The sequence below is a fragment of the Heterocephalus glaber genome, unplaced genomic scaffold (genome assembly GCF_053883595.1).
Source record: "Heterocephalus glaber isolate CG9 unplaced genomic scaffold, H.glaber_assembly_v1.0 deba00000738, whole genome shotgun sequence".
In the NCBI taxonomy this organism is placed as follows: Eukaryota; Metazoa; Chordata; class Mammalia; order Rodentia; family Bathyergidae; genus Heterocephalus; species Heterocephalus glaber.
Genome location: NW_028258161.1, coordinates 1717417 through 1733945, shown reverse-complemented (window position 1 = coordinate 1733945; position 16529 = coordinate 1717417). Strand labels below are relative to the sequence as shown.

Genomic DNA, 16529 nt, shown 5'->3' with positions numbered 1-16529 from the left:
CTTTTCCCATGCTTCTTGTTCCAAAAGTAACCACTGTTCCTTCTTGACTATGTGGTGGTTAATTTTATGTGTCAGCCTGGCGAGGCCGTGGGGCCTAGTTGTCGGTCGCAATGTTGTTGTGCAGGTACTTTTTAGATACGATAAGCATTTCAATCAGTAATTGTCAAGTAAGATAGGTTACTTGCATAAGGTGTGTGGCTGCACACAATCCAAAGACTGAGGTTTTTCCAAAGAAGGAATTTTCAAGTGTGTAACATAGAAACCCTGCCTTAAGTTCCAGCTTATTGCCTTGTAGAATTTGGACTCAGGACTCCAATATCAACTCTCACCTAAATTCTAGCCTAGTGACCTGCCCTACAAGTTTAAGACTTGGTAGCCCCCTGACTGATGAGCCTGTTCCCTTTTTCTCTGGACTCTGGCTCGTGCATATGTGTGATAGAAATGGGCCACGATCTCCCAGCATCCATTCTCCACTCTCACAGTTTCGCTTGCAGTTCAGTGTGGCCATGCACTGAAGTTCTCTCTCCTGGTATGGGAAGAGAATTGATAGGAACCTTTTCCATGCCTGACCATTCACATTGCTTGCTCTTTTTCCCTCCTAGATGTCTGGGAGGGTGATGCTGAGAGAATCCTTGGAAGCCACCTGTTAAAGATAGCATCCTGGCCTTCAGTAACTTAGTAGACCAGAGCCTTCTTTGCCCTGCCACTGCCCCTGCAGATCTTAGAATTTATCTAGATACCTGATGTTAGGTAAATTGTAAATAAATTTTAAGGGGCAGAGGAGGTAGCTCAATTGTAAAGCACTTGCCTAGCAAGTGCAAAGCCCTGGGTTTGATCTTCAGCACAGCAAAAATAAATAAATTTTAACCATGTTCAAACTACAGCATTACATTTTGTCCTAGATGTGGTGGCACATACCTGTAATCCCAGCACTCAGGGGGCTGAGGCAGGAGGACTGCTACAAGTTTGAAGCTAGCTTGGGCTACATAGTGAGTTCAAGTTCAGCCTGAACTGTATAGCAAGACCCTGTCTCAACAAACAACCCCCCCAAAAAACCCAAAATAAGCACAAAAGATTACATTTTGGATCTATTTAATAAGCTAGCTTAACATATTCTCATTAACAGAAATCAGACACCCAAAATATTGGCACTGGTTCAGTAGATGCATGACAGGAAATCAGGAACTGATGTCATTGGCTGAAAAGATGGAGGGAGCTCTTCTGTAATGGCAAAATGGTTGGTAAAATGGTTGCTTTGGTAACTTTAAAGGCTGGCACAATTCTTCCATGCTAGAAGCAGTGATTGGAATCCAGAATATGAGCATGAGTTGGCTACCCTTTGCTGTTCTTAGCCAAGTATTACCAGAAAGAAATAAGCCTGACCAGAATCTTTCAGTTTGCAAACAAAGGAAAGAAATAAAGAGTGCAAAAATTTGTGACCTTCTGGGTTTTTTTGCCATTAATCTCGAGTTTCTTTGCACTGTGACCTGATAACATACATGGTAAATTTTCAATTTTTTTGCATTTACCTAAAAGCATGCTTAACTGGCTAGTATGTGGTCTAGAAAGTACCACTGTGGCTGAAAAGAATGTGTGTTCTCTTGTTGGGTGGAACACACTCTCTCTGCATATATCTAGTCCATTTGTTTAATGGTTTGGTTCAATTTTGTTTGTTGATTTTTTTGTTTAGTTGAGCTGTCTATTTGTGATAGAGGGGTACTGTGATCTCCCACTATAATTGTGTTGGTGTTTACCTGATACTTTATGTCCATTAGTGTTTGCTTTATGAAGTTGGGTGCACTGTAGTTTGGTGCATATATGTTTATCATGGTTATCTCTTCCAGTTGAAAAGATCCATTAACCAATATATAGTGTCCTTCTTTGCCTCTTTTGATAAGCTTTGACTGAAAGTCTGTCTGAAAATAGGATAGCTACTCCTGCTTGTTTTGTTTTCAGGCTCCTATTGCATGGAATGTTATTTTTCATCCTTTGATTTTTAGTCTATGAATTTCTTTTTGGGTTAAATGCATTTCTTTCTTTTTGGTACAGGGGATTGAACTTGGGACCTTGCACTTGCAAGGCCAGTGCCGGAACCACTGAGTAAATCCCCAGCCCCTAAATGTGTTTCTTGTATGCAGTATACCATTGGGTCTTCTTTCTTGATCCATTCTGCTAATCTGTGTCTTTTGACAAGTGAATTGAGACCATTCACATTGATAGTTATAACTGATAGGTATTGTCTTATTCCTGTTATTGTATTATTTTCCTGTTGCTTATTTCCCTTCCATCTGTTTGCACTTCCTGGTATATTCATTCTAATAAACTTTTTTTTTTTTTTTTGAGACAGTGTCTTGCTATGTAGTTCAGGCTGGCCTTGAACTCACTATGTAGCCCAGGCTGGCCTCAAACTTATGGCGATCCTCCTGCCTCAGCCTCCCAAGTGCTAGGACTACAGCATGTGTCACCATGCCTGGCTCTATCAGATTTTTTTTTTTTTTTTTTTTTTTTTGGTACCGGGGATTGAACTCAGGTCCTTGTGCTTTCGAGGCAGGCAGCGGAACCACTGAGCTAAATCCCCAGCCATAGTCTTATCTTTTAGATCTGATACTGTTGCTTCTGCTGCCCACACTTTCAATCATGTTTTTTATCTCCTAGATTTCTGTTTGAAACTCTTTTATGGACTCCAATTCTTTTCTATGCTGAGCATTCATGTTTTGTGTCTCTTTCTTTACCTGTGCTAGATTTTATTAGTGTCTTCTTCTGACTTGGTGATCATTTGTTTCATTAGGATCATTATCTGTTTATATCTTCTGTGAATTTGCCAAGCACTTTATTCTTCTATTTTGTCATCACCACTGATATCCTTTCAGTCATTTCTACTGTGTGGTTTTTTATTTTCTCCCCTTTTGTCCCCCCCTGGATTGGCTTAGGGGAAGTTGAGAATTTTGGGAGATATTTTGTTGCCTTATTTTCTCATGTTTCTATTTTTTTTTTTGGTGGTGGTACCGGGGATTGAACTCAGGACCTTGTGGTTACAAGGAAGGCACAGTGCCACTGAGCTAAAGCCCTAGCCTTTATGTTTCTATTTTTTTTTCTTTTTTTTCCTTTTTTCTATTCTGGAATTTGCTGGTTGATTATAGTGAGTAGTGTTGTTGCAGATATCCTCTGGGCATAGCAAACTATTGACCTTTTCTTCTATCTCAGGATCTATCTACCTCTGTTGATTTGGGAGGGGAGGTTCCAGCTTATTTAGCCCAGTATCTGGTCTTTTGGGAATGGTTTGCAGTACTTTTTATGAACCCCAGCTATCTAAGTATTGGCATACTGAGAAGACCAAATGACGGCAACAACTACGTTACCTTAGCTATAATAGTAAAGTAGGTAATAATAATAGCATTAAATATAAACTGGATACTGATAAACCTTTAGAACCACCCATGAGCCACCTTTCACCAAAGCAAAGAGCTCTATGATTTCAATATAGACACTGAGGCAACCCACATATCGACCTCCAGTAAATCAGAGCACTGGCCTCCACTGGATGTAAGTGGTGGCTCTGGAGTTCAAGCAGACCGTTGGATTCAGTCATCACCTTCAGATCCAGCCCCCTCTGAAGGTTATACCTGGCCTCCCACCCCAGAATGCAGGCCCCACTATCTTCCTGGCCTGAGTTTAAGCTTCTCAAGGGATCTGTGTCTAACCTCACCCTTTCCAAGTCTGTCTCCCTCGGCTATCTTTCACCCAGTCCGTGTGGTAGGGTAGCATTTCAGCCCAGGAGTGAAAGTCTCCTTGGGGGTGTTAGTCTCTTCCTCATTCAGGCTGGCCATTTGGCTATCACCTTTACTGCCTTGTGCTGAGGAGAACCAAGGTGCAGAGCTGCTAGTAGTTGCTGATTTGGCCATGGTGGGTGGATGGGCAGGGCAGAGATCCTTGGGCCCTGCCCCATGTGGTGTGAGGCAGCCACAGTGGTGGGGCAGGGTTTTGCTGGTTCTTCCTGTGCTGGTGTGAGGTAGCCCTTTCTTTCTTCAGCTTGAGGCTCATGGAATTTCTTAAATCAGCATTTGTAGTTTCCATCCAATTTGGAAATTTTTGGCCATTATTTCTTCAAGTATTTTTTCTTTCCTCCTCCCAATTACACTGTTATCTGAGACTTCACTTACATACATATTCTGTCACCAGATATCACTGCATGGTCCATTGTTTTTCTCAGCCCCTTTTCCTGTGTTTTTCTTTCTTTCTTTCTTTCTTTTTGGTAGCAGGGATCAAACTCAGGGCCTTGCACTTGTGAGGCAGGTGGCAGAACCACTGAGCCAAATCCGCATCCCTTCTGTGTTCTTCACTGTAACAAGTTCCTATAGCTATGTCTTCAAATCTATGTTTTTCTTCTACAGTATCTAATTTGTCACACAGTGTATTTTACCTTTCAGATACTATGTTATTCATCATTTTACTTATCAATTATGCCTAAATAAAGCTGGAGGAATGGAAAGGGAGACTCTCACAAATTTTCCAAATTCTCTCTTTGCACATCCCCTCCTTTCTGGTACTACCCCACAAATTCTAGACACCCTGACCCTCCTGAACTCCGAATGATAACTCTTCAATTCAGCAAATGGCTGTCTGTAGTCCATCTCTCTCTTTTTTATTTTTTTGGTACCGGGGATCGAACTCAGGTCCTTGTGCTTGTGCAGCAGGTGGCGAAACCACTGAGCTAAATCCCTGGCCTGTAGTCCCTCTCTTACACTGGCCTGGAAATGTGTCTTAAGAAGAGAGCTGGGAAACTTGAAACTTGTCCACCTTCCTAGAAGTCCCTGTCCTGTAATATCTGTTGTCCAATATCTGGAAATAATTGTTTCCCATATTTTGTCCAGTTGTCTAGTGATTTGAAGCAGAAAGGCACAGGGCCCTGAGTTATTCCATCATGGTTGCTGATGACAGACGAAGGCATGGAGGATGCTGGATAAGAAAGCAGCTCCCAGAAGGGGCACGGTGGCTTCCCACTTCCTGGGTCCTCTCAGATCTTGATGTCCTCTTCTAGCATCTCACAGTCAGTGCCTCACAGGGCACAAGGACCTTATTACCCAGCAATGTTCTCTCTCTTTCCATCCTTTTTCTGCTGTCATTTTTGGTGTTATAACATTCATTCCTTTTTCTAGTGGAAAAGAACCTGGGGCAGCGATCTACATACTCTGTCACTTTTAGGCTGAAGGGAGGAAGTGTTGGTTATGTGTTCAGCAGAAGGAACTCTGCTTTTAAAGTTCTATTTTGCAGTGCCAGTTTCACGACTTGTTCAGATTCATAAGAGACACAGCCAAGATTTTGCTTTTTAACATAAACCTTGTCGATTAGCTTTACAATTTCTTTTTCTTTTTCTCCTGAGACAGGATCTCACTATGTACCCTATGCTGGTCTTGAACTCACTATGTACCCCAGGCTGACCTTTAAATCATACAATCCTGCCTCAGCCTCCTAAGTGCTGGAATTACAGGCTTGCATGGAGTTTCTATTCTTGTTGAAGAATCTCCACACTGATTTCCATAGTGATTGTCATAGTTTACATTTCCACCAATAGTGTAGAAGGGTTGGTTCCTTTTTCTCCACCTCACCAGAATTTCTTGTTTTTTTGGTACCGGGGATTGAACTTGGGACCTTGCACTTGCAAGGCAAGTAGTGGCACCACTGAGCTAAATCCCCAGCTCTTAGAATTCTTTGATTTTTTTGAGTTCATGATGATAGTTATTTTTTCTGGCGTAAGGTGAAATCTCAGTGTTGTATTGATTTGCATTTTTAAATGACAAAGTGTACAGAACATTTTTTCATATACTTGTCTATTTATACTTCTTTTTCTGAGAAGTGTCTATTCATTTTATTGTCCATTTTTTGATTGGATATTTTACTTTTCAGGATTTAACTTTTTGAATTTTTTAAAACATAACTTTATTTTTAGAGTAGTGTTAGGTTCACAGTGAACTTTGTTTTAAAATTTTTATTTTTATTTGTACATGCTTGCAGTATATAATGATTAAAAAGAAAGTACATAGATTTCCATATATCACCTACAATGGACATGTGTGGTACATTCTACGGATTTTGACAAATATTTAATGGCATGTATATACCATGGTGGTATCATATAGAATAATTTCACTGTCACATGTCTTTTGGTTTTCTGGCTTCATGATGCCTACTTTCAAACAGAAAATATGTTAGGGCTGGGGATTTAGTTCAGTGGTGCCACTGCCTAGCAATGCAAGGTCCTGAGCTCGATCCCTGGTACCAAAACAAATAAACAAACAAACAAAACCAACACAGAAAATATGTTAGACTCTTGTCATGTGAGAGGACTACATCCTAAGGCTTTTGTGGGTCACCAGAATTGTAAATGCCACTAACATTATCATTTGTCCTTATAAAGTACAGTGGATTTTACTGAAATATTTAAGGAAATCTTTCACATTCTTTTTTTTTAAATCTTTCACATTCTTAATGAGTCTTTAAATATAAGACTGACTAAAGCTTTTTTTTTTTTTTTTTTTGAGGCAAGGTCTCCCTTTCTAGTTCAGGCTGGCTCTGAACTCACTATGTATCCCAGGTTGGCCTTGAACTCGTGGCAATCCTCCTGCCTCTGCCTCCTGAGTTCTGGGATTACAGGCCTGTGCCACCATGCCAGGGCCACTAAAGCAATTTTTAAATCATTGTTTTCTTAGAGCTTCTCATTCACACCCACTCAAACCCCACCCCCCTTTTTACCAGGGATCAAACTCAGGACCTTGCACTTGCCAGACAGGCGCAGTGCTACTGAGCTACAGCCCCAGGCCCTCATACTCTTTTTTTAAATTCATTAAGTCTGTTGGTACATTTTAGCTATACAATACGACGACATTCATCATTGGAAATTTGTACCTTGGATCTTATTTTTTCCCCATTCCCCTGGCCTCCCTTCAACCCCTCCACCTTTCCCTATTTACCAAGACCTTGTTTCCGTTTTTTCCTTTTCTCATATTTTTCCCTTTCCCTTCTTTCCTTTCCCCTACCCCTCCCACTTCCCCGAGCCCTTTGGACCTTTTCTTCCCATTTTACAGTATCTATTATACATTTTGATCCTTATTTACACTTTTAGTTTTTCACACCAGAGAAACTATTCAGTATTTACATACGTGTGTCCTATTTATTTCACTTAAGACTATGGCCTCAATGTGCATCCACTTAGCTATAAATGTCTCTAGTGCCTCATTCTTTATGGCTGAGTAGTACTCCATTTTATTAAAAAAAAAAACCCAAAAAAACCCCACATCTTCTTCATCCAGTCTCCAGCTGATGGGCAATTGGGGTGTTTCCAAGTTTTAGCTATTACAAACTGTGCCGCTATAAACATGGGTGCACATATATCACTGTGGTATGATTCTTTTAATTCTTTTGGGAAGATACCCAGCAGGGTAATAGCTGGGTCAAATGGGACCTCTAGTCCTAGTTCTCTGAGGTATCTCTATACTGATTTCCACAGTGGTTGCACCAGTCTGCACTCCCACCAACAACGGAGAAGGGTTCCTTTCTCCCCACAGCACCGCCAGCATTTGTTACTGGTTGATTTCATGATAGCAGCCATTCTTTGTGGGGTGAGGTGGAATCTCAGCGTTGTTTTCATCTGCATCTCTCGAATGATGTTGAACATTTTTTCATATGTTTATTTGCTTCTTTTACTTCTTTGTCTGAGAAATGTCTGTTCATTTCAGATGCCCATTTTGAATTGGGTCTTTAAGTTTTGGGGGTCTGATTTTTTTTTTAGTTCTTTATATATTCTAGATAGTAGGCCTTTGTCTGAGGAACAGCAGGTGAAAATATTTTTCCCACATTGTAGGTTGACTCTTAGCTCTGTTGGTGGTTTCTCTTGTAGTGCAGAAGCTTTTTTTTTTTTTGGTATGGGGATCAAACTCAGGACCTTGTGCTTGTGAGGCAGGCAGCAAAACCACTGAGCTAAATCCCCGACCCCCACAGAAGCTTTTTAATAAGATGAGATCCCAGTTGTTAATTCTTTGTGGTAATATAAAATTTTTAAGAAACAATTACTGGCCTCTTAAACTCATATGCTTGTGTTTTTCACTGGCTGGTCACTGGCCAAATCAAAGGAGTCTATGTATTTGATTAAGAATGAGAAAAGATTCCTGGTACAGGGGAAAAAAAAAAAAGAATGAAAAAAGATTTGCCCAAAGCTAGCTGTGAGGAGATAGAGTGGCCTATTTTCTTCAGATTACCATCTCTCCACTTATAGGTGTTTTAGAGTAAGCAGCCATGTGGAGGAAGCGCAGAGAAATAATGCAAATCTCATTTGATTTATCACTTCCAGCCATTTTTAGCTCATTGTCCACTTTCTTCTGGAAAGGAAACTGGGCTCCATGCTTCCTAGTCTCATCATTTGCATATTTTTTTTATTCACTTGGTCTGAGGAGAGGAGTGGAAAGCTGTGTGTGCCCTAGGTTTCAGGGAGCCTCTTTTTTTCTTTTTTTTTTTTTGGTACAGGGGATCGAACTTGGGACCTTGCGCTTGTGAGGCAGGCGGCAGAAGCACTGAGCTAAATCCCCAGCCCATGGAGCCTCTTATTCTAAGGAGAGAAAACCTAACTTTGAAAGTTCTATTTTTTCAGTGCTTGTGACAATACTATTTCATCTATGGTACAGCCTAAATTTTCACCATTGTATTTTCATTTTGTTTTGGAGTTCAACAGTTATAACAGCCATGCTTATAAACAAATATTCAACTTTTTCTGTTTAAAGTTGTGTTTTGCTATGCTGGTTACAATTCCCCCTTTATTATTTCAGCCCTCAATCTTTTTTTTTTTTTTTTGGTACCAGGGATCAAACTCAGGTCCTTGCGCTGTGCAGCAGGCGGCGAAACCACTGAGCTAAATCCCCAGCTAAGCCCTCAATCTTGACCGCCTTGAGGTGCCACATCCTCCGGTGGGATGTCGCTTGTTGGACTGGCATCTTGGTTTCATCAAAGGTAGCTGGATCATAAGCAAAGGCAACCCTGATACTCAAGCCTAAAAAAGCATCGCACTAAAAATTGTGAAGTCAAATATAATAGAAAGTCAAAATCAGGAGATATCTAACCATTACACCTTTTAGAAGGGCTTTTTGTTTTTAGATAATCATGTATAAGAATCCTCTTTTTTAACATCTGCAACTCTACTTATTTTGGAAGTGTTGGTACACAAGTGACTCTTTGATACTCACAACCTCCTCACCAATCTCTGAATGTATTCTCTTCTTTTCTGAAGATATTTACAGTTAACTATCTGCAGCTTTGTCCAAGATTTCCCTGGTGCTGGTGAGTCTGGAGATGTCCCACATTGGGGGCAGGATGGGTCAGACAAGTGGAATCACTGTCATAAGACCTTTCTGCCAGATTTGAGCAACATCAGAGTTTTAGAACTGAGTTTATCTAGAGTCCATTGTAAAGTTTAACCATGTCTAATTTTGCAGTTGGCATCCTAAATCCATAGAACTTTGACAAATAGTTACAAAGTTTATAAGCAGACATAAAACAAGCCAATAAGAGCAAAGCAAGTTCAGTCTGTACAGCAGACTTGAATTAAGAGACATAGTAACCATGCTAATTGAAGGAAGCCACTGTCTGTTAAGCAAGCTTAGATTTGTCAGAAAGGTATCAAGCAAATACTTGAATCATCTCTTCTTTTATACTGATATGAATCACCGTTTGGGAAAAAGCACACACTTTACTAATGCCAAGACCAAGAATTACACTTTAAGAACATCTTTAGGATTTTACAGGAACAGATACAGAACTGTATATAATTTTGAATACAGTGTGCAAAAATTAATATCGATATTGGCAAGTAAGAAAATACATTTTAGAGCAAGATTGTCTCTTATTTAGCAAGAGGAACATGGCTATGACTATAAGCAATATATAGAGTACTAATTTAGCAAAACAACTTAGTTATTTTTGCAGCATATTAAGACAACAATCATGACTATTATATTAGAACAAAGACATTTTTTAAAATAAGGAAAATCACATAATAGTAGTTTGCACAATCAGAATTGTGAAATATAATTTTAAGTAGTCCCAGGACTCGGGAGGCTGAGACAGAATCATGGTGAGTTTGAGGCCAGCTTTGGCTACACAGTGAGTTCAAATCCAGCCTGAACTACATAGCAAGACTCTGTCTCAGAAATAAATAAATAAATAAAATTTTAATTAGACATCTAAGTATGAAATTCTTAAGACTTAATTTTTAAAAATATTTAGCCTTAATAAGACAGTAAAACAATAGAAATGTTTGCATAAACTTAAATTTTAAAAAAAAATTCTGCTGCAAATTTTATTAAGAACAGATCAATATCCTAAGCCTTTTTGCTTTAAACAAAGATACTAACATTATGCCTTTGTATTATATTTTTAATTTTCTGAAATATTGTTAGAAAAAAATTGTCTAATTAGAAAGGTTTTAATCAAAAGTTACACTGTTAATATATATTATAACAAAAACATAACTTTTATATTATTACAAAAGTATGTCACCTTACATAGCAGATATCAGGTTTTTTTTGTACCAGGGATCAAACTTGGGACTTTGTACTTGCCAGGCAGGTGGTGGCACCATTGCGCTGAATCCCCAGGAGTTATCAGTTTTTTTTTTTTTAATCCTTATGCAAATTCCATACTTTCTTGATTACTATAGTTTTATTGTTAAGTTTTAAAATTTGAGGGCTGGGGATTTAGCTCAGTGATTCTGCTACTTGCCTCACAAGCACAAGGACCCGAGTTCGATCCCCCGCACAAAAACAAAAACAAAAACAAAACAAAAGACCCTAAAATTTGATAGGGTAAATGTTCCTGCTTTGTTCTTGTTTTTCAAAATTGGTCTGACAATTCTAGTTCTTTTGCATTTCTATAAAGAAAAATTTAAGGTCATCTTACCAATTTCTACAAAAAAAGACTTCTGGGATTTTGACAGAGATTTTACTGGATCTATAGAACAATTTGGGAAGAATCAAAATGCTATTTTTTCTATCCCATACACATAGAATACTCATATTTGATTAGATCATCTTCTCAGTGTACATTTTACAGTATACAAGTTACACCCTATTTTGTTCAATTTATTTGTATTTATTCTTTTTGATGCTATTGTGAATGAGGTTGTTTTGTTAATTGTATTTTTATTTTATTTTTGTGCTTAAATTCTTTTATTGGTACATTTTAGGTTTACAATACATTTACATTTATCATTGGGTGCTTGTACCTGTACATGATGTATCTTAGTTCTTATTTTTTCCCCATTACCTGTGCGCCCTTCTCCCCCTCCACCCCTTCCTATTGACAAAGACTTTGTTTCCATTTTTTTCCTTTTCTCATAATTTTGCCTTGCCCTTCTTTCCTTTCCCCTTCCCCTTCCACTTCCCCTACCCCTTTGGACCTTTTCTTTCTATTTCCCATTATCAATTATTCATTTTAATCATTATTAACACTTTCAGTTTCTCACACCAGAGACACACATGTGTAAATACCGAATAGTTTCTCTGGTGTGAGTTACCAGGTTTTTTAAAAACTTGTTAAGTGCTGGGGATTTAGCTCAGTGGTGCCAACCACCTGCCTTGCAAACGCAAGGTCCCGAGTTCAATCCCCGGTACCAAAAAAAAAAAAACCAAAAAAACTTGTTAAGTCACATTTCTGTCCCAAATTGTGTCATGTATATATATGTCATATATATGATATATGTATCCTGTATTTCTAGAAACAAACATCACGTACCTAACTTGAGGGATAAACATCTCAGGCATATCATTTGTGGAAATAACTGTGGAAATAACAAGGCTGTTAGAGTAGCAAAACAGCTACCGATCCTCTCTCCATTCCCTGCTTTCTATTCTCTCTTATACCTTCCTACCCACCCCAACAAATAATTCTACCCAAAAAAATGGGGGATGACAAGAGGAATAGTTATAGTTTCTCCATGAAAAATTGGTCATTCCTGAAAGCTTGCAAAACAAATTCCTTTCATCTTTCCATGACCAGTTACATGCTGGAGCATTCTCTCTCCTCCAATTCCTAAATACTCACATACATCTCACCCCTACTTTCAGGACCTTCCTACAAAAGATTATCACCCAATGCTCCACAGACTGAACCATCAACACCCAGAGCAACCTCAGACTTCCTTCCTTCCTCCCCCATTAATTTTGGGGATCCCTCCCCGGAACTGACTGGCAAATGGACTTTCCTCACGTGGCTCAAGTAAAAACAAACATATCTCCTTGTCCTAGTTGACACATTCTCAGGATGGATGGAGGCCTTTCCTACACTAGACCAAAGAGTCTCCCCAGTAGCACCTATCTTACTCCCGGAAATCATCCCCTGCTTCGGACTCTCGACCTCCATCCAAAGTGGTGTAAAAGACCTGAATTTACCTCACAGATCCCCAACAGGCAGCCTCCTCCCCAAATATAACCTGGAAGTTCCACATCCCATATTGTCTCCAATCCTCAAGTAAGTTCAAAAAGGCTAACCATCTTCTTTAATAAAGCCTAAACAAGTTTTCCCTCCAGGTCCACTTAGACTGGACTAAAGTCCTACCCTTAGCCCTTTTCAAACTCAGGTCTCTTCCACACAATCTTCTTGTGGTCAGCCTCTTTAAGATTCTACACAAAAGTCCCCTCATTTCTTTCACATACTCTACCTCCAATTCAAACCTCCCCTCCCCTCTTTCAAATTTTTTACTTAGCACCCATAGGCATCTTATCTGGAACTACGCTGACTCCACCCTCCACAAACCCTCCAGCAGCCTAGACACCTCCCTCCTTTGTGCCTACTACCTGGACACTGGGTGTATATAAAACCTTCCAGACCCTCCCATGCCTGACCTCCAACACACACCACTCTAAGGGGCGCCTCGCTGTTGGCACTCTCCCTTTCTGTCTCTGATTTTCACCCTGATCCTGTGCAGCTGGCCAACACCCTCTGTGGGTCCCCTGCTGCTTTAGGGGATATTGGCAACAAGGTCGTCCCAGGAAATTTACAGTGTGGTTACCTCTTCTCCCAAGGGTCAGCTTTCTGGGTTTCAAACACCTCTCTTTTCCTTCCTAAGTCACTACATTAATAGGAGCAAATTTTTACAGCAACCTTCATGGGGACGACACTGGGACCTGGTATAGTAAGAGTAGGTTTTCTCTTGACTTGCACAGAGCTGGACCCCCCCCCCCATGGGAAGCTCTGGGGCCTTTCTGAGCCAGTTTCCAGTCTGTACAACAGGGACAGCTGGGCTGCTACAGTGGAGACGCACAAACTAACATCTCGCTCAATCTGCGTTAGTCTCCTTTTCTTTCACTGGGTTATAATGAACATCAAGTGAGAAAATAAATGTGAAAGGGATGTTCCCATCTATAAAGCTCTGGGTTTTGCTAATTTAAAAAATATATAAATAATATTAATAATAAACACACAGGGAAAAGCAATGGTTAATTTGGAAAAGGTTTACATTTTTATAATCTGAATTAGATCAACAGATGTCATGACCACATTTCCAAAACCCTGATTTGACAAGTCAAAATGCATTTGTTGAGCAGAACATTTTAAATGGGGCTTGTCCCATAAAACTTCAGACACAGAGTTTCTCATAAATACAGTCCTTGCTTTCAGCAACCCTGGATATTTTTATAGTGCTCATTACCACCTTCCCATGTTTGAATTTTTTTTTTTTTTTTGAGACAGGGTCTCGCTATGTAGTTCAGGCTGGCCTTGTTTCTAGATATGTTTTTTTGTTGTTGTTTTGGTACCGGGGATCGAACTCAGGACCCAGGCTGGCCTTGTTTCTCATGGACAGCAGTACCAGGAAGTCTCTTGAGTTTGGCCCCACGTGTGCTGAGTTGGGCGCTGCTGTTTCCATTTGAGGACCAAACCCGGCACACCTCAGTCGCACTGAAAGGGTTAACAAATTGGGATAGAGTGCTGGAAAATTGACCATCATAATTGATTTCTACTCGAACACTGTAAACCACACTCTAAGGTTGTGCTGGTAGTACAGGAAAGAAACTGAAAACGTTCCGGGGACGTCCACATGGCACGTTAATTTCTGTTCACAAAGCTCTGCAGCAAATGCGTGGGAATTAAGAATGAACAAGGCTGTCCTTGTGTAGATCCCTTCACTGGCAGGTTTGCTGTAGAGAAGGCATGGCCTCCCCCGACCCACACTTCCTTTGGCCTTTGCTCTTTGGATTCATTAGATTTCTGTTTGCATCTCTATTTGTCGTGAATAGTATTTACATATAGTTTTTTGTTTTTTTTCTGTACCGGCGATGGAACTCAGGACCTCGAGCTTACGAGGCAGGCACGGTGCCACTGAACTAAATCCCCAGCCCCTAGATTTTTTTTTTTTTTTTTTGAGACAAGGTCTCGCAATGTAGTTCAGGTTGGTCTTGAACTCACTATGTAGCCCACACTACTTTTGAATTCGCAGCAATCCTTCTGCCTCAGCTTCTGGAGTGCTGGGATTACAGGCGTGTGACACCAAATCTGGCTTGTTTGAGGATTTATGCTGCTGGATTTTTTTTTTTTTTGTACCGGGGATCGAAGTTGGGACCTTGCGCCTGCGAGGCTGGCAGCACAACCACTGAGCTAAATCCCCCTTGTTTTAAGTTTAGAGTGCTTCATTTCTCAGTATCACCTATCTCCTCCATCGTCCTTGTTTTGTTCTCACAGTAACGCTTTAACAAGTACTACACAGATACAAATGGTTTAAGAGTGAGGTAACCAAAAAGTGAAACGCCTAGGGTTGGGGATGTAGCTCAGTGGCGCTGCGCCTGCCTAGCAAGCGCAAGGTGCTGAGTTCGAGTCTCAGCACCGAGAAAAAAAAAAGGACAAAGTAAAACTCGGGGCAGGCCAATTCCCAGTTTCTTTAGGGGTTTATAAGATTTGCAAAGGTGCACTCAAAAGACTTTTAAAGCACTCTCCTGGGCGGGGGAGTAACTCGGTGGCATTATTTCGGTCTAGCAAGTGTGAGGCTCCGGGACCCCCAGGGCCAGAACAAAAAAAGTACAAATATTGACCCGGAAGACGAAATCCCTCCCTGTCCCCAGTCCTTTGGAGATGGGATATGTAGCTCCACCCTCTCGCTAGGCCTAGGCTTGACCAGTACCGCAGAGGAGCCTAGGGAGTCTCGTAGATGCCGCCTCCGTCCTCACCCGGGTGCGAGTCCCCTCAGTCGAGCTCCCTGCGCGCCACACACCCCGGCGCCCCCTTCCTGGAGGCCTCGCCCCTCTTCTTTGCCCCGCCCACCCGCGGCCTCGCCCCTCCCGCTGCTCCCTCTCCGCCGGCCGATTCCTTCCCGAGACCCCCTCGCCCCACGGCTCTATCCCCTAGGCCACTCTATCCTCCCAGGGTGTGTGGGACCCAGTGTGTAGCTATCTGGACCCGGAGCCTAGGAGCCCGCCCTTCTCGAGTCCCCGCCCACCCACCGACCACGCCCTCCCGCGCCTAGCTGTCCTTCGGCCCCGCCCCCGCGGCCTCTGGACTCCAGCGCCGCGCGCCTCGCGCCTCGCGTATGTGGCTCGCAGCCCCCGCGGCCGCGCCGTCCTCGCTTCTGCGCGCCCCCTGGCTTGCTCTGGCCGCCGCCATGAGCACTGGCACCTTCTCTTTGTCGCAGCCGCTCAATTACCGCGGCGGGGCCCGCGTGGAGCCTGCGGACGCCTCCGCCACGGAGCAGGCATTCGAGCCGGCCACGGGTACGCGGCGGAGGCCGGGCGGGTGGGCGGCCGACCCCCCCCGCGCCCGTTGCTCGCCGTCCTGCGCCCTCCTCGGTGCGCCTAGGCTGCAGCCGGAACTCGCTGGTGCGCCCGGCCGGGACGCGAGGGGCCGTGGAGGACGAGGGCTGGGCGCCTGCTGGGGCCGCAGCTGAGCGGCAGCCTGAACGCCGGACCCGGGTCCGGGCGCCGCAAGTTGCGCGTCTGTTAACCAGCAGCGCACGCTGGGAGTCCCAGCACCGTGGGAGGTCGAGGCTGAGGATAGCAAGTTCAAGGCCACCCTGGGAAAAGAGTGACTTTGCGAGACCTTGTCTCAAAGTAAAAAGTAAAAAGGACTAGGGATGTAGCTCAGAGCAAAGGCCTTGGGTTCAATCCTGGGGAAAAATGGTTTGAATTAGGCCTGCTGGGTGCATGGGAGGGGGTACAGCAGGACGCGGAAGTGCTGCTGGGGGGAGTGGAGAAGCGCTTCTGGCGGTTTGTAAGGAGCAGGAATGTGGGTTTGGTCTCTGTCTTCTAGTGCTAATTTAACAGTGTTTCTGCACAATAATCCGAATTGCGAAAGGAAAAAAACCCACCTTGATCTAGGCTCCCCCCATTTGCTGAGGTGTAATTGACAAGGAGTTGTGTATACTGAAAGTGTGCAGCGTGATGCTTTTATATATGTGTACCTTTGGAAATGACTAGCACAGCCAGGCTCATTAACAGGTGTGTTACCTCTAGACAGTTATCCTTTTTCTTGGTAGTGTTGCCAGGGGGTGGTGCACAGCCCTG

At 42.3% G+C, this 16529-nt stretch overlaps 1 protein-coding gene across 1 annotated transcript in view; it reads left to right on the top strand.

The window, feature by feature from the left end:
* Positions 1–15525: 15525 nt before the first annotated feature.
* Aldh9a1 (aldehyde dehydrogenase 9 family member A1) overlaps positions 15526–16529 on the top strand; it is a 28430-nt gene continuing 27426 nt past the window's right edge. Inside the window, exon 1 of the mRNA XM_004865187.4 lies at positions 15526–15740. Coding sequence (XP_004865244.1) covers positions 15560–15740 — 181 coding nt within the window. The 5' untranslated portion in view covers positions 15526–15559. The remainder of the gene's footprint in view (positions 15741–16529) is intronic.